The sequence below is a fragment of the Tympanuchus pallidicinctus genome, unplaced genomic scaffold (genome assembly GCF_026119805.1).
Source record: "Tympanuchus pallidicinctus isolate F22 unplaced genomic scaffold, pur_lepc_1.0 scaffold24, whole genome shotgun sequence".
NCBI classification, from domain to species: domain Eukaryota; kingdom Metazoa; phylum Chordata; class Aves; order Galliformes; family Phasianidae; genus Tympanuchus; species Tympanuchus pallidicinctus.
In genome coordinates this window covers 5,650,012-5,667,907 of record NW_026294741.1, presented here as the reverse complement: position 1 = coordinate 5,667,907, position 17,896 = coordinate 5,650,012, and the positions used below count along the sequence as shown (strand labels likewise).

At 52.2% G+C, this 17,896-nt stretch overlaps 2 protein-coding genes across 2 annotated transcripts; both read left to right on the top strand.

Annotated features, from left to right (window-relative positions):
* Positions 1–9,996, top strand: STYXL1 (serine/threonine/tyrosine interacting like 1). Its single transcript, XM_052688438.1, has 6 exons — positions 1–117; positions 827–888; positions 3,715–3,860; positions 4,541–4,635; positions 6,925–7,034; positions 9,235–9,996. The coding sequence occupies exons 1-6, from the start codon at positions 15–17 to the stop codon at positions 9,364–9,366; spliced, it is 648 nt and encodes a 215-aa protein (XP_052544398.1). The 5' UTR covers positions 1–14; the 3' UTR covers positions 9,367–9,996.
* A 924-nt stretch (positions 9,997–10,920) lies between these two features.
* Positions 10,921–17,823, top strand: TMEM120A (transmembrane protein 120A). Its single transcript, XM_052688437.1, has 12 exons — positions 10,921–11,062; positions 12,620–12,738; positions 13,123–13,239; positions 13,604–13,663; positions 14,337–14,432; positions 14,680–14,769; positions 15,186–15,251; positions 15,735–15,796; positions 16,036–16,128; positions 16,579–16,643; positions 17,077–17,145; positions 17,222–17,823. Exons 1-12 carry the CDS (start codon positions 10,997–10,999, stop codon positions 17,333–17,335), a joined length of 1,017 nt encoding a protein of 338 aa, XP_052544397.1. The 5' UTR covers positions 10,921–10,996; the 3' UTR covers positions 17,336–17,823.
* Positions 17,824–17,896: the final 73 nt, after the last annotated feature.

The window sequence follows — 17,896 nt, the reverse complement described above, 5'->3', positions numbered from 1 at the left end:
GCCTGGTGCGAGGCATGGCGGGGGTGATGCTCTGCGAGCCCACCGAGCTCTACAACATCCTCAACCAGCACCGCCGCTTCCCCAGGCTGTCCGAGCCCAACTACCTTATCCTGCTGGGTGAGCCCGTGGAGCACAGCGGGGTGGCTGGCAGGAGCGGGGCTGCTTTCCTCAGGAATGTGGCCTGTGAGCGTTGGTGGAGGGATTTCTCACCACCCACGAGTCCTTGCTGTTGGGGCATTTCTGCCGCCCTTTTTCCATGGAGCAGCACTGCTTGTTGTTCCTTTGCCCTTCACACAGAGCAGAAAGCAGCGGTGTGTGGCACTTATTGCCACAGTGGGGAGCAGTGAGCTTTCTGCCTATGTAAATTCTGGCTTAAGTTGCATCTTCCCCTCTCTGCCACCCAGAGGTGGCAGTGCTGACAGGCAGCCCTTGGCCATCACTAAGCATCTGTATCCTTCACAGTGCCAGCACCCCCAGGTGGAGCCGTGTGTTGCAGTGTGTTTAGGCTGGCGATCAAGCAGTTGGGAGCAGGGGAGGAGGTTCCCACTGTTCCCCTTACAGCCTCCCCAGGTCTGTGAGCATGGCAGCTGTGGCTGTGGGCATCCCCTGGTGCTACACGTGTTCAGACTCACATCAGTGTCAGGGTTTGTTATATCCATTTGGAAAGCCTCACTTGCAAAGAAGCAGAATCTCTTTCTCTTGTTATGCTGGTGCTTGGATTCCCACCAAACAAATGAAGAACAGGATACTGCCACATGAATATCAGATAAGCCAATTGCTTTGTCTTGATTGAGTGGTGGGTTTTGTTTTGTTTTGTTTTTTTCAGATGCCCGCACTCTTCATGAGTACAATGAAAGCCACATCATTACAGCACGCAGGATTGAACAGGTGAGGAGGGACTATACTTTGTGTAAACCATCTCTGGATTTAGCAATTAAGCAGTAACACAGAACTGGTTTAGGAACCAAGGGAGTTGTCCTCACCTCTCCCCAGCCTGTCCCAGCCATGTTCCTGCCACTGGGGTGTTCACAAAGACAGAAAAACTGGCCTCAGTAGCCCAAAGAATTGGCATGCTGAAGTTGTATAGCAGGAAAAATATTGCACAAGAACTGACGCAGTGTTGGCTTGTCTCATAAAGGGCAGCACAGGCATCTCTACCACTGCAGCTGATGAAGCAATCTGAAGTGGTTTGTGTGATTTCTGAGTTCTACCCGGGTCTTTCAGAATGAAGTGCAGCTGCAGCCCCAGATCTGTTCACTGTGTCGATTGTGCTGCAAGAAAAGTGTGATGTTGTACTCCCCATGGAAGTCTTCTGTGATTTTTTTTTCAGAGCCCTACAGGGGAGTATCTGGTGCCAGATCCTGAGGAACTGGCATGTGTCAGATACTGCGTGGTGTATGACTGTATGAGCAGCTCTTTGGACTTCTATGACTCTGAGGAAGAGGAAAAAGAGAAAGGTACACGTGGCTCACGTCAGTCAAAACCTCTCAGCAGGATGGATGTTCTTCCTCCTCCTCATTTACTTCTGTGAGCTTACTGGACAAAGTGCAAATTTACCCAATTCTATTCAGAACAAAATGAACATCCATGCTGTAACTTTGTTATTTAACTGTGTTGCACATGTTCTTAAACATAAAGCATGATTTTATTTCAAAGATTTCTGGCAGGCCTGGTTTCCTATGTGATCCAATTGAAGTTCTTTGTTGCATGTAAGGAACAAATTCTAATTTTTTTTCTTCTACATCACACTGAAATTGGGCTTGTCCAACAATTGCCTTTCAGGAAGCAATGGTTCTTCAGAAACTGAACACTGAGTCAGGTTCCTCATGTTCACAGAGCAAGTACTTCCTTCTTTGAGGATTACAAAGCACCTTTATCCTATCTAAGAGGACCTAGCTTTAGTGGTGCTGATGGGAAGAAGTTGACTGCGAAATGCAAAGAGCTGGAAACTTTCATGCAGTTGTTCAGCCTTCCTTGACCCATGTGGAAATGTGTAATTGTAACACATCCTGTAGGAAGGTGTTCCACAAGGGAAGGTGTGAAGAAACCAAAGCAGGCTTCTGTTTTGCTGGTCTGTTCCTAAAGCAGGCACAGTTGCAGGCAACTTGGATCTCACACAGGAGGAGGAGGAGCAACCATCTTGTGTAATTACTGAGGGGAGCGTTTGAAACTTCTTCAGAAGTTGTTCAGGATTCCTGCTTTGTTCACCTTGGCTAAAGCAGAATAAAGAAAAGGGGATCCATACAACTAAAATTAGATTTATACTTAAGTACTTCCTAATATGGGAAGTTATTGCAAGCATTTCCCAAAGAATAGTGGGGAGAAAACAAAAGCGTGATCTGGTCCTACAAAAGAAACCAGGAGAGGAATAAAAGATCAGCGCTAGAGGTGAACAGCAGCATTCCTTGTGACTGTCCTCAAGCAACAGTTGAATCAGCCCAGCTTTTAACGGGGCTTTAACAGCCCATCAGATGAAATGAAAAGGAGCTCACTGTGAGTGCCAGTGGGCCGGGTTCAGCCTGCAGTGCCGCTGGAGGCACACCAAACCCGCCCCAGCAAATTGCTTCTTGCTCTCGCTAGATGCCGAGGAAGGAACTGCTGCCCGACACGCCAGCAGCTTGCAGCAGTTCAGCCGCCATCCGGTGCTTGTCCTCAGGGGAGGATACAAACGTTTCTCAGCTTGCTACCACTTCCTGAGGACTCAGAAGATACTGTGGATGCCTCAGGTGAGACTGACTTGCGAATAGAAGACTTGAACCTTCATGTTCAACTGATGATGATTAATGAATTCAAGGTGGGTGGTGCTGTAAACCCGATATCAGGGTAATTTCAAACAAAGGAACTAAATGTAATCTGAGTTACCGTGCTTGCCCCAGGTGTCGCCACAAGTTCTTCTGCAGCCACACTTTGCCTTTTTTTTTCTTCTTCTATTGCATGAAAATACAGCTCATGAAGCAACCAGGGAAGCTTTCTCTGATAACCCTGAAGCTGGCCTACTGGAGAGTCCAGATAACAGAACAAACAGTAGCAAACGATGACAAAGAAGGCAGGTTCCAGTTTACTCTCCTTTATATGCAGTTATCTGAGCTGTTACCCAGTGAGTGTTTTCAGGCAGAGGTCTGACATCTATCAAACACTGTTTCATGTCTGTAAAGCCCTTTGGAAGGATCACAAAGCAAGCACTCTGTTGAAGCTGTTCTCCATTGCTTCGAATTATTGAGCTGTTTGGTTCTGGTGTAGCGTTACTGAGTATCAATTATGGATGTAGAAGCACCGTCAGCTACTTGTGTGTTTTTGTCATCAGCCCTTATGCTGCACAGAGCAGAAATAGCTGCAGACCTGTGCTGTGCCACTACATTGCACCTGCAGCTCTGCAGGTGGCGAATGGCTTCATTTAGCTTGGTGAACAGCAACCAGATTTCAAATGAATCTTCTACGCTGCTTGAGACACTGCAACAAATGTATTCTTCCACTTGTTTAGTTAGGATTGGTTTCAAGTAATGCCACAATGAAAACATTTTTGTTAATTATGCTCAGTAAACCTAGCGAATGCTTCAACGCTTCAGAAAATCCAGGAGATTGAACGAATCATTGCACTTGAATGTTGTTGACTGAATGTGTCTTCATTTTTGCACATGACTTCTGTTTAAGAGCTCACCAAGTTGAAAGGAGCAACTATACTCTAAAGTGAGCCCACAGCTTCTCTCCTTGCAGGAACTCAACAACTTCCAGCCGTACCCTGTAGAAATACTGCCTGGAAAGTTATACATGGGCAATTTCAAGCAGGCCTGCGACCAACAAATTCAGAAAGATTTGAAGATCAAAGCACGAGTCAACATTTCTGAACAGCCTGCAACGCTGTAAGTTGTTCAGGGTATATTTTTCCCAATATCTGTGCCTGTGAAAAAAGTGAGGTAGCATAGGAGTGAGTGCCTGTAAACTTTGAAGGAGAACTGTTTTTTTTTTTCACAGCAGATTTGGGTGCTATTTCACACTGAGTTCTGTGATCTCTACCTGCATGGCACCAGTGCTTTCCTTCAGCCAATTGCCATGACATGGATGGACTGGGTGAGAGAAGGACTGGGAGCCCTTGGCACTTTCCACTCTGTCACGCTTCCACGTTTCAGTTTGTCCCATTAGTTCTCTGTGTTGAATTCTCTGAGCTTCTGGAAGGAGGAGGATGCTGTGGAAGAAAACAGCTGAAGTGAAGCAGGGATCTCTGCTGACAGGACTGCCAACATGCATGCTGCAAAGGCATGCTTGCTTTCAGTTTATCTGTTTGCATGTAGCTCTCAGATAAAGGAAGCTGTAGCATAAAGTTAAGGCATGAGTACTAGTACCAGGTAAATGGAAAATCAGTAATTAAACTGGTTCTGCCTTAGTGTTTTACCATAACGATTCCTTATCATAATGTTAGTAATGAAATGATGAAAAATCACACATGTAACAGCAAACAAAATTATCAGCTTGCCTCCAACAAACAATTTTTGTCCCATAGTTGCTTCGCTGGTCCACGTAATGCTACGTGCTCTTTTTACAGGTGGGCAGAAGAAGGCAAATACCTCCATATATCTGTTCCAGATTCACTTGAAGCAGATCTTTTTTCTTCCTTTTCGACAATTTGTCATTTCATTGGTGAGTTGTTTCTGATTTGGAATTCCTGAGCTCTCAGTCACTCTAGGAGATTAAAATGGAGCGACTGCAATTCACTCCAACAGGAAGCTCAGGTCATTACCTTCGAAGATCAGTGTACTCCCAAACTACCCACATCCTAATGGATACCAGAGCTGCCTCAGTAACCAGACTGATGGACAGAGACAAGATTTTAGAGGGCATCTGATGCTAATGTTCCTACTTATTTTAAAGAATAGTCACTCAGCAACAGTAGAGAGTTTTGCAGTAGGTGTGAGAAGGCTTTGCTGTAGGATGTCTGCCAGAGCTGCATAAGAGTCCCCCTGTTCCTCTATTTTTAAATACAGCCCTCTGATTCTTACCAGCCCAAATCTCCAACCACCAAATCTTCAACCACCAAACAGGAGTGTGACACACATGGGAGAACTTACTGCAAAATGCTCTGAATCCTTGGGACTGGTGGGATTGACTCACCATAAAGCCTAGGGCAATTTGAAGTTTGGACAGCATGAACCTGCCTTCAGGTCATTGTATCAGAGAGGGCAAGAAAAATTTACCAGCTCGGCACCTGCAACAGCACAGCAGACACAGTTCCTGCAGCCTTATCCTATGATGGTGTTCAACAGCACCTTCATCTTCTATCACACTTACAAAATAGCATCTGCCACAGACCAAAGCCCTGCTCCACAAGTCATGCAGACCCAGAAGCAGATCGGTCTGTTCCTTCAGACAGTATAATCCAAATACAAAATAAGTAGTAACAACTGGACACGAAGAGACAAGGAAATGATAGGTGTGGATATAATTTGGATATAATCTCTTGTCCTAATCTGAATTTCATGACTTGCACGACATTGAAACCAGAATGTTGATCTCCACTTGCAGATCCTTCATTATGCCTCAACTTTTCTTTTTGCAGCAGTATTTCAGAAGTCTCTTTCTTACATCAGTATGTGGAAGCTTCCAGCACAGACTCTTAGAGTTTGTTAGCTGTGGATACTGTGCATACTGTTCATCTGATAAGTTTTGAGTAGGTTACTTTAAGTGGAACGGTTATGGGTGAACACTAAAGCTCTCCACAAACCCTGAGAGAGGGCTGTGGGTATTCTCATGCTTGGAGTCTGTTGGACTGAGGCATTTCTGCTCCTGGGCCCTACCTCATGAGAGGAAACTGTGTTTTAGTGCTTGAAAAAAACCCCAACAGCTTCTTGACAACAGTAGAAGCAGCTTTGCCCTACAAATTCTACAGTGCACTTGCTGATATTCCAAAAACACATCGTGCTATCTGTTCTGGAGAGGGAAGGAAAGCATTAAAAGAGTTATTAATAAATTACAGAGCTGTTCATGCATAGGTGGCAGAGTTGATGTGGTGAACAGTGAGTGACAGCATTCTCAGCCAAGTGGGCTTTGCTTTGGTTGAAAAAGAGTTTGCTGATCTTCATAATTTTCACTGCAAATCATCCACACCATCATGAAACCAGCGCCCTGCCTGGTGTGCACACGCTGATCCCCACAGAACCATAGAATTGCTGAGGTTGGAAAAGATGATCCAGTCCAACCATCCACCTACCACCACTGCTGCCCACTGACCATGGCCCCAAACACTGCATCTGCCCTTAAACTCCTCTGGGGCAGTGACTCCCCCATCCCTGGCAGCCCATTCCAATGCCTGCCCACTCTTTCTGAGAGGAAATTCTCCCTAATATCTGACTTAAACCTCTCCAGCTGCAACTCGAGGCCATTCCCTCTGGTCCTATTGCTGTTACCTGGGAGAAGAGGCTGATTCCCACCTCACCACAACCTCCTTTCAGGCAGGTGTAGAGAGCAAGGGATAAGGGCAGCCTGAGTCCATCAGTTTGAGAGCTGATTCCTCCAGCTTGAGTGCAGAACAGTTAGGTTTGCATTCAACAGAAATTTTGTCATCTTTAAACCTATCTGGAAGAGTTTGAGTCGCTGATGTGATGCCGACCACAGCTGATGGGTGATGGCAGGCCACTTTTCGTCGCAGTTATCTGACATGAAGTTGACACTGATCTGTCATGAAGCACCGACTGGTCGTTGTCATTTGGTTCTGGTCCTCAAAGCTCCTTCTTAACTCAGTGGGGTTTTAAGAAAGGCAGATGCTTAAAGAAACAAGAGCTGGCAGTGCACATCTGTTCCTATCAGGGTTAATGATGGTTCCTGTCTCTCAGGCTAGCAGCCTGCCAGTTTTCACTGAACTAGAGCTCTGCTGTATGATTGGCAATTTGATTTCCCAGATCACTAATTTGTGATTGGTGTTCCTTTATGCAGACACCCAGCTGGATCTCGGAGCAGTGCTGGTGTTCTCTAGCCTGGGGATAAGCCGGAGCAGCACAGTAACCATGGCCTATCTTATGCATTCCTTCCAGTTTTCCCTGAAGGTACATCACTGTCATCCTTCCCACAGATACTGGCTGAACCTGCAGTTTATTTCTGCTCCTGAAGCCTCATTACTGCAGTGATGAGAAAGAACTCATCCGTGTGTTCGTGCAGACTGCCCACCTGGTAGTGTGAGAGATTCTCTTACATCTGTTGGATCTTCCTGATATCATTACGGAGGTGGCATAGGTGTGATTTTGGATCTGCGAGTCCTTAGCTGGCACCTGTGATGTTCCTGTATTTCCCTGCTTAATAGGGAAATCCAGCCCCACAGGGCTGTGAAAACAAAGCAGTGGTTACAGATCATGGCTCTCCCGCTCTGAGGTAAAGAGTATCTGGAAGCTATGAAGTTAATCCCATCTCCTGATACCAGGGGTTACAGGGCAATTCATACCCCAGTGTTTGCAGAGCTCTGATTTACCACTGTGCTCACCAGCACCCACTTTGTCTGAAACCATTTTATTTCCTAAGAAGCAATCCCTCCCACAGACATTACCATAAAGAAATCTGGAGCAGGATAATACTAGCCCACAAGGGACGTACAGGTTAAAAGAACAGTACATCTTGTTCCAGTGCTCTGAATAACATAAGAAAAATAACAAAGGAAGGCTGAAAATGACCCAGAGGTGTGGAAAGACTACTGGCCTCTCCCCAAAAGCCAGCCCATTCTTCCCTTTGCATACAACACGTGGGCACAGTGCTGCTGTAGGCAGTGGCCTGTGGTGCCTGCTTGGCACAGACCAGACTTCTTCCCTATGAAAACCAAAAGGTTTCTCCTTAAAAATCTCATCCTCCTTTGTGTGACCTCCTTTGGAAGCTGGAAAGGACTGACTCACACCTCACTGAAGGTGGGCCTGTATCTCATCATTTAATTGATTCTGTGCAAACATTTGCAACAGAAGAGGAAATCTCTTACCACCAGTGTGTGCCAAAGTGTCATTGCAGGCTGAGTGTGCCAGCCGGGCAGCAGACACTGCTTGGGCTTTGCCAGTAATGCTGGGTGTGATTGCTCCAGCTCACTGATAACTGTTCCCTCGCTGTTTTCTCCTGCACGCTGAGTTACCAGAGGCATTTGCAGCAGCAGTGTGAAAGTCAAAGGCTGATCCTTGCAGGCTCTCTCAGTACTAGCAGGTTGGTCCCAGCACTTTGCAAGGTGCAGTGGTCTCCTGCAGCTGGCCTGGGCCAAGCTTTCCTGCAGGATTGCCCTGTCAGACTGGTTTGTTTCTTACAGGTAAAGGCAGTATAACAGATTCCTGTATGATTCTTCCCAATCTAGGCTAACACGTCCAACAGTGTCCCAAGGCAGAGATATCTCATGAGAAACACAGATTTGGGGTGTGTGCCCCCTTATTGTTAGCAATTGATACATCTGTGGAGTTCAGGGGAAGCTCAGACACGCAGAACACGGGCACAGAGGAGTAAATACTGGAAGATCAGAGCCTGCAGAATTGCTGAGATGAGAAAAACAAATCCATGGAATGCTATCTTGTAACCTTTGGTCTCATTGTGCTTATGCAATGCTCTGATTGCTGGGGGACTTTCAGAAGCAGGAAGATGAGCCCTACTGGGGAAATCCAGGGGTGTAGCAAGAGCAAAGCAGTGTAACGCTGGTGGAGCTGCCCTGCGTGTAGCAGAATCCCTACCTGATTCCATGGGCCTAGCAGATCATTAAGATGGCTGTAATTAACATGGATAACTGGAGTTTAACAGCTGCTCTGCCACATCGACATCTGCCACACGAACACCGCAGTAGTTCAGAAAGATGATAACCTTTGTCCCTTGTGTGCAAAGAGCTGGTACATTGCTGTTCTGCTGTACATTGCTGTTCTGCTGTACATTGCTGTTCTGCTGTACATTGCTGTTCTGCTTATCATCTGTGAAGGAATTAGCTGTTTGGAGGAGAAAATCCAGGACTGCATTTCTCCATTGGTGTCAAACGATGCAAGATACGTGCCAGCTAACGAGAGAAGGCTGAGCTGTCCTTGTGCTCAGGAAAGCAGGATGAAAAGATGAAAGGCTTCTCACAAGTTCACATCTGGATCCCATCTGTCCATAGTTTGGCAGCCAGAGACTTGCCTGCCAAAGTCCATCCCAGGGAGCAAACACAAAGCTGTTTTGTTCACAAGCAGAGCTGCTTGGTATAAATACAAGAAATTCATTTTCAGCTCCTATTTCTAACACTTCTTTGCTTTCTCTTTTCAGAAAGCTTGGAACCACGTTCTGAAATGCAAAACAAACGTGAGACCACACCGGGGTTTTGTGAAACAGCTTTCAGACTGGGAGGCTCAAATCTATGGGACCACCATCACTGATGTCTCTGAACCCAATTACTGAGCAGGGGAAAGGATGGTTCTTTGTCTGCCCCACTGCCTCCTCTGTAGGTAGAAAGTGAACTCAACTCTGTTGACATTGCTGTTATATAATTTTTTATAAGTTTTTATCTTCAGCTTTAATAAATGGAGTCCATATTTGGAGCTGTTAGGGATGCTGGTAAGGATGTGGGCTTGGGGAGAGCAAGACCTGCAGGCTATGGCCCACTGCACAGCTTGCCTCTCCTGTAAGTTAGGGGGCTTGTGGCCACATTACTGGGCATTCTCTCTGCCCCAGCTAGGGAGGTTGTTGGGGTTCTCTCTGAAGAGATTTGTAGAATCATTAAGATTGGAAATAGACCTCTAGGATATCAGTCCAACGTCCACCTCCCAGCAGCACTGCCCACTGCCCGCGTCCCTCGGTGCCACATCCCCACAGCTCTGGAGCATCTCCAGGGATGGTGAACCCCCTCCCCATGCAGCTGTGCCACTGCAGCACCGCTCTTTGGAGAGGAAATTGTTCCTCATATCCAACCTGAACGTCCCCTGGTGCAACCTGAGGCCATCACCTCTCGTCCTACTGAGAAAGTTCACTGACCCATGGCCTTGGATGGCAGATGTGGAGTGTGGACTTGCAGCCCAGGGACACACCGCATTTCCCCATTTTCAGGTGTGCTTTTGCTCACCCAGTAACCTGACTTTGACCAGCAGATGAATTTGAAACCCCAAACTCAAGTCGGTACCACCCTCAGCCCTGCAGCACTACAAATTCCTTGTGCTGATAGCACAAAACAAAACAAAAAAACGCCCTTGAGCAAAATCTATCACTGCGTGTTTAGGTTGGCAGCACCAAAACCCCTCAAGCCCAGGATGCCCACCATCCCTCCATCCCATCCTTGAGAGGCGCAGGGCCGGCATGGCACAGCATGGGGAGTGATGGCACAGCATGGGGAGTCAATGCACAGCATGGGGAGTCATGGCACAGCATGGGGAGTCATGGCACAGCATGGGGAGTCATGGCACAGCATGGGGAGTCAATGCAGAGCATGGGGAGTCAATGCACAGCATGGGGAGTCATGGCACAACATGGGGAGTCAATGCAGAGCATGGGGAGTCAATGCACAGCATGGGGAGTCAATGCACAGCATGGGGAGTCATGGCACAGCATGGGGAGTCAATGCACAGCATGGGGAGTCAATGCACAGCATGGGGAGTCAATGCACAGCATGGGGAGTCATGGCACAGCATGGGGAGTCATGGCACAGCATGGGGAGTCAATGCACAGCATGGGGAATCAATGCACAGCATGGGGAGTCATGGCACAGCATGGGGAGTCAATGCACAGCATGGGGAGTGATGGCACAGCATGGGGAGTCATGGCACAGCATGGGGAGTCAATGCACAGCATGGGGAGTCATGGCACAGCATGGGGAGTCAATGCACAGCATGGGGAATCAATGCACAGCATGGGGTGTCACGGCACAGCATAGGGTGTCACAGCACAGCACGGGGTGTCACGGCACGGCTCGGCACGGCAGGAGCCGCCCCCCCGGTCCGCCTCGCGGGGGGCGTGCCCGGAAGCAGCAGCGCGGTGCCGGGGCCGTTCGCCGCCTCCTCCGTCCGTCCCTCCTTCCTTCCCTCCCGCCGCCACCGCCATGGCTTCGGTCGCCGAATGCCTGCGGGAGTGGGAGGAGCTGCAGGACGGCTTCCAGCGCATCCAGGTACCGGGGCCGGGGGCTGCGCGAGAGGGAGCTGCTCAGGGCTCGGTGCCCGGCCGCAAATCGCGGGGCTGTTGGGCGGCCGTGGCGTGGGGAAGCTGCGGGTCTGTTGGCGCGGAGAGCAGCCCGAGCGGGGCGGGAGGATGCTGCCGGTCACGGGGAGGGGGGGGGCACACTGAGCCGGACCAGCCGGCCGCCCTCCGTCCGTCCGTCCGTCCCCGCAGGAGCGGGCCGGGGTGCGCCGTGTAATCCCCGCGAGTGAGTGGGCAGGCATCGGCGCGGCCGAGGTCACCCGAGGGAAAGCTCGGCTGACCGGCTCCGCTCACAGCTCTTCCCTCTACGTCTCCACCCCCGCGGGATGGGGAGAAGCGGATGCTGTTGCGGACTCAGCACAGCTGTGCCCAGATCTGGGGCAAGGGCGGCTCTGAGAAACGCGCTCTTGCTCCATAGGGGCCGGTCTGTGCATCCCGAAATCCCCGGGCTGGGACGCAAGGAGCTCCGACGGAGCGCTTGGCCCAAAGCCGGCTCTCTCGTGGCCGACCCCTGAGCGACAGGAGCTCCTCTGGGAGCAGGGAAGGGTTTGCTGAGTGGGGGCATCCCACCTCGGGCGTTAGTCACTGCCGGGTGATCTGGGTTCGTCCCCACCTCACTGCTGGACACCTGAGGGAGACTGTTTTCTCCCTCCTCTGTATCTGCTTTCACCTTTCTCCTTTGGGAAAGGCTTTGACATCTGCTGATAAAGTCCCCGATAAGAACTGCGGAGGCTGAAAGGAGCGCGCACCAAGGTCTAGTCCAAGGGTTGTTGCAAGCAGCGCTTTGTTCCTTGGTGGCTCTGGGGCTGCCTGTGGTCGAGGTGAGGTTGTTTTTCAGCTGACAGGACCAGAAGGAATATTGACATAGCACGGTCTCTTCTTTCCCTTCTAAATATAGCAGAAGAATGGCATCTGGTGTCACCCAGGTGCGGTTGGGTTACGGCGGCAAGCGGGGCCAGCGGCATCCCCCAGGGTGAGCTGTGGGCAGCAGGCACAGAGCTCTGCTCTCCGGTCCCATGCGGGGCCGGCAGCAAAACCACCTCTGGGTCCAGCCCCTGACTGTACCCCGGTCCAGCACTGTGTGGCTCTTTCATGGTGTCACAACTGGAGAGCAAAGCTGTGGGTTCCACAGCCCTGAGACGAGGCAGCCGAGCGCCCAGCCTGCTGCTGGATGTGCCGTGCGGAACTCATCCTTTACAGTGGGTAATGCACTCAGAGCTGGGGATGGGCTCCCCAAACACACCTGGCTGCCCGCTGCGTTGTCTGACTGCTGCTCTGTTCCCCACCCTGATGTGCATTGAAGTTACAGATGCAGCTGCATCGTTTCCACACACTGCACTCCTGGTTTTCTGCTTAAAGATATTTCCAAGCAGCAGCACGGAGGCTGTTGCCGTTCTGTTTTGCTGCAGTTCCTCACTGGGCTCAGAGCACTGTGGTTCTGGGGGTGTTCTTGTGGGACAGGCGTGCACTGAGGGCTCTGTGCACTGCTGGAGTGTGTACCTGCAGCACACACTGCTCCCATTTGCAGGATAACCACAGGCTGTACAAGCAGAAGCTGGAGGAGCTGACCAAGCTGCAGGATGGGATCTCCAGCTGCATCACACGGCAGAAGAAGCGGCTGAAGGAACTGTCCCTGTCCCTCAAGAAGTAAGTTGGGGTGCTGGGAGGGAAGAGCTGCCAGGGCAGGGCTGTCGGACCCTGCTCAGGGCAGCACAGATGTTAGCAAAAAGCTGCTGAGGTCTGGGTGTACCCTGGCACATCTTCCTCAGCTTTGCTTTCCAAATTGTGCTTTCGAAGTCTTGCCTGTGTTTCCTGGCGATGGGACGAGCTGCCCGTCCTCCCTGTGCTTTCCCTCCCACTCCCTTCCCTCCGGCAGCTCCTCTGCCTGCCCCGCAGATGGAACTCGCCTCCAGTTTGCTGTTGCTGTCCTTGGGGTGCCCTTGTCCCAGCACAGCACCGTATCAAGTGCCAGCACGTGCTCATGCTGTGACGGAGCCGATCCTGATGCCAGTGCCCGCTCTTCCTCCCCAGATGCAAGACCCACGTGAGTCCCGAACAGCGAGAGTCCATGCAAGAGATCCAGAGCCTGATCAAAGAGAGACAGAATGTTTTCTTCGAGATGGAGGCCTACCTGCCAAAGAAGAACGGGTGAGAGGTGCCCCATGTTTGCGTGAGGACGGTCTCTCTGCCAGGAGCAGGCAGCACAGCTGGGGTCTGTAGGCGCCGGGCTCCTCCTGGGTGAAACCTTATGACGTGCTGCACCGGGTCCCAGCAGCTGCACCACCACTAGGCACAGCCCCGTGGTCACCTGCAGGTGCCTGGGCAGCAGCCAGCCCAACTCTCTGCGTCCTCCTGCTGCCCTTGAGCAGCTCTGGGTGGAAAATGGCTGGGCAGGGGATGTGGTGCCCATCAGCAGCACGGGACGTGGTGGGAAAGGTGATAGCTGTGCCTGGCCCGCAACACGGGCAGCTTTGTGCAGGCTCCCACCTGAACACCTCTGCTCTCTCCCCAGGTTGTACCTGAGTCTGGTGCTTGGGAACGTGAACGTCACACTGCTCAGCAAGCAGGCTAAGTACGGCCCTGCAGCGCCGCCGTCGTGTGCGTGGGGAGGCTTGGGGTTCCCTTGTCACCGGGGGTTATAGATCTGCAGCCTGTGAGTGTGGTACTTTCAGGCATGTGGCTGGCTTGACCCAGCTGGTGCAGATTCCTTGCCAGGTCTGTCCATTTCTCCCTTTCCTGGAAGCAGCCCTCAGTCCCTGCTTAGCTCCTGTGACCAGGCTGGGACGAACCACTGGCTGTAATGAGTTAAATGGGACCCACCACCAAAGCTGTGCCTGAGTTTCCCCTGTGTTAGGGACTTCAGGAGGGACCCAGCTGTGGGGAAGCCTTGGCTATGGCAGCCAGTGCTGACAGCCCCCATGCTGGGACACTCAGTGAGAAGTGCTGAGCAGTGAGCCCCAGACCCTGCTGTCTTGTTCCATGGGCTCTCCATGAAATGCACCAGTGCTGATCTGCTCAGCTTCCTGAGTGCCCTGGGCCACCTCCCCAGCTGGCGTGGCTGTGGAATGATGCAATGCTGCCCTGTGGTTTGCTCTCCTCTCAGGAGTGTTTGGGGGACAAGGATTTCATTAGCTCTTTCAAGAGGCTCCCAGAAGGGCATCCCTTTTGTCCAGCCAGGTGGGAGGGCAGGATGCAGCCTGCCTGCAGCCACCTTGCTCCAAGCCTGTTCTTGTACACCCCTGCAGGTTTGCTTACAAAGACGAGTATGAGAAGTTCAAGCTCTACCTCACCATCATTTTGCTCATTGTGTCTTTCTCCTGTCGGTTCCTTCTAAACTCCAGGTGAGTCTGCCTGGGGTGCTGGGCAGAGTTGTCCTCCCAGAGCCCCTGTATCCACCTCTGGTCCTGAAGAGCCCAGAGCAACACTAAAGCTCAAAAAAATGGAGTTGAACAGGAGGTCCACCAGAGGGATTGACTGCCCCAACCTTGTAGCTCTCCCCTGCCCTGGGGACACGGTGGCCTCCCAGGGATGAGCATGCTGCAGGGATGTGGTCTCCCTGCTGTCTTTTCACCCTGCTTTGTTTGCCAGGGTGACGGATTCTGCCTTTAACTTCCTCCTGGTGTGGTACTACTGCACGCTGACCATCCGGGAGAGCATCCTGATCAACAACGGATCCAAGTGAGTCTCTCATGTTTCGGTGTGGGCAGTGAGTTCTCGCTCTGTGGGCTGAGAGATTGTGCACCCATCACACAGCTCTGTGCTTCCCGGGGATGCAGCTGACACCTCCTACTCAGGGCGTGTAACAAACCTTGGTAATTAGCCCCCATACAGTAATTAGCTGTGGTTTTGAGGCAGCTGCTGGGGAGGGAGGGCTGGGTGAACTCAGTGTGTGGAGGTGGTGTGAAAGGTGCGGTGCCCTGGGTACCACCTGGGCCGGAGGCGCTGGGTCCTGCTCCATGCACGTCCCTTTCGTAACCATCTCTGCTCTTGCCTTGCCCTGGGAGCTACCAGGTGGCTGGCACTTGGCTGGCTCTGCTTTCCTAGGGTGAATTTGGATCCCAATTCCTGACCCCTTGCCTGCGTCTGTCTTCCAGAATCAAGGGCTGGTGGGTTTTCCATCACCACATCTCCACGTTCCTCTCAGGCGTCATGCTGACTTGGTAAGTCTGCATCCTCAGCTCCTGTGTGTAGAGACCTGGCCTGCCTGTGCCGTGCCAGCCTGGCTGACGGGGCCTTTGCTCTCTGTGCCCTAACCCACAGCTGTATTCCTCCCCATGAGCATTATGCTATAATCATCAGCTCCATGCATTCCTCGGCACCCCAAACCAAAGCAGCCACCAGCACCTCAGCGAGGCAGGCAGCACAGCCCAGATCTCTGTTGGGTAACACTGTTTGCAGTGTTGCAATTCCTGTCCAAGGGCTGTGCAGTGTTTTCCTGACCTCTGTCCTGCCAGCCTCCTACTTCCTGGCTTCCCAAGCTGGGCAGATAGTGTTCTGTGAGACGCTGACACCGAGGGTCTGTGCTGTGGTCCCCCTGTTCTGCTGGGAGCTGGCAGCAGCGCTGTGACCTCAGCTGTGGGGCAGGCAGGGTTGGCAGCATCTCCTCACTCCCACACACCCCTATCAGTGTCCTCTCTCCGCAGGCCAGATGGGCTCATGTACCAGATGTTCAGGAACCAGTTCCTCTCCTTCTCCATGTACCAAAGTAAGTGCTGCCATGCCTGCTGGGCCAGGACCTGCCTGCAGTGGCCAGGTGTGCTGTGCTGCCCAGCTCTGCAGCGGAGAACTGACTGGATACTCGGCCCACTGGGGTTTTCCCTTAGCTCTTCTCCTGCCTTCTGCCTCCCAGGAGCCAGGAAGAGCTCTGTGCACAGGCAACTCGAAGCTGAGTTGGTGCTGAGCCCGCAGGCTGGTGCCTCCTGCCCTCATCCACTCTCTTTGCAGGCTTCGTGCAGTTCCTCCAATACTACTACCAGAGCGGGTGCTTGTACCGGCTCCGAGCGCTGGGTGAGAGGCACAACATGGACCTCACTGTGGGTAAGCCAGATCTTCCCTGAGGTTGTCCTGGACAGCTGGACATGCTGTCACCTCTGCTCCTGACAGCAACCCCCCTCCCAGGGCCAGGCCGGTGTTAGGCTCAGCGGGTGCTGTGTTCCTGTTAGAAGCAATGGTGGTAGTTATTTTTGTTCCAAGATCAGACCGTGGTTTATGAGTGCTGGCATCAGAAAAGATGCCACAAACATAACCAGCATCCCCCCTGTGCAGCCTCTACAGCCCAGCTCTGGCTGAGGGCAGCCCCACGGGAGCACCTTCCTCCTTCCCTCCTACCCACTCTGGACCCCAGGGATAGGAAACCTGCCCCTGTAGTGCCCTGCAGGGCCTCAGCCAGGCACGGGATGGCCACTGAACCGCCCTGCCCTGGCCTTTGGAGCTCTGCTCCATCCTGGCCCTGTGAGCACGTTCTCAGCAAACCTTCATCCTTTGCAGAGGGCTTCCAGTCCTGGATGTGGAGAGGCCTCACCTTCCTGCTTCCTTTCCTCTTCTTTGGACAGGTGAGTGCACCAACCCTCCCAGGGACACATGGGAGGCCTGGGATGGGACTGAGCCACACCATTCCTCACTGTGCCTGGGCTGCTGCAGGCACACAGTACAGGTGCCAGAGGCTGAGCCTCCTCTTCTTCCCCCAGAGCACCCACCTCTGTGACTTGGCCACTGAGTTGTGGAGCTGGTAGTGCTGCCAAGTGCTTGAGCGCTGTGTAAATACAGCAGAGGGGCTCTGACAACCCTTCTCAAGCCCTTCTGAAGTTCAGCTCTTGAGCTGCTATGGAAGGTCCATTTCCACCATTTAGGCTGATGCTCACTTCAAGCCCGTGTGGGGTTTCATGGCTGCGCAGAGGCAGCCTGGCCTCATGTGAGGGAGCAGCCAGCTGAGCATCAGCGTAAGGGCGAGCCTTGGACAATCCCTCAATCTCCTTTCTCCTGCAGTTCTGGCAGCTCTACAATGCTGTCACCCTTTTCCGGATGCTGCAGCACCCAGAGTGCAAGGAGTGGCAGGTAGGGGTGGCTCATGGGCGGCTGCGCGGGGAGGGGTGTCCATCCCTGCTGCCTCACAGCTCCGTGGCTCCCCCAGGTTCTCATGTGCGGCCTCCCCTTCTTCGTCCTCTTCCTGGGGAACTTCTTCACCACCCTTCGTGTTGTGCACCAGAAGTTTCAGAACCAGAGCAAAGACACAAAGCGGAACTGAAGAGGAGCAGCACGGGGGCCAGGACTGTTTCTCCCCGCTGGCTCCATCCCATTCCCATCTCCTTGCCTTGATGCCGTCCAGACTCTGGTGTCTCACCCATTCTGTGCAAGCCTGGATGCAGGACAGAGCTGGGGGCTTGCTTGTGAATAGAGAACGTGTTCTCTGTGGTGCTGAATCTGTGCCTGTGTCACTCAGCGGGCAGCAGGAGCACCCTGCAACACCGGGTCCTGAAGCCACGTGCAGGAATGCTGCCCCTGCAGCCCCCCCATAGCAGGGAGGCCGAAGGCTGCACACACGTGCTGCTCTTTGGGATGGAGCACCCCGAGTTCTTCCTCACCCTTCAATGTGAAGAGGGGCTGAGCAGGCAGAGCTGTGGGTACAGGAAGAGGGGGAGCACTGCGAACCTGAGAACCAGGCTTCACAGCTCCCTGGCCTTGCATCTCTGGAGGATGCATATGCAAAAATAATAAAGGGAAGGTACTTCCTTGCTTTGCTGGGGTCTTGGAACCGAGCACAGGCATCGTTTTGCACTCAGGCAGTGTGGCAGTGGGCTGTCATTGC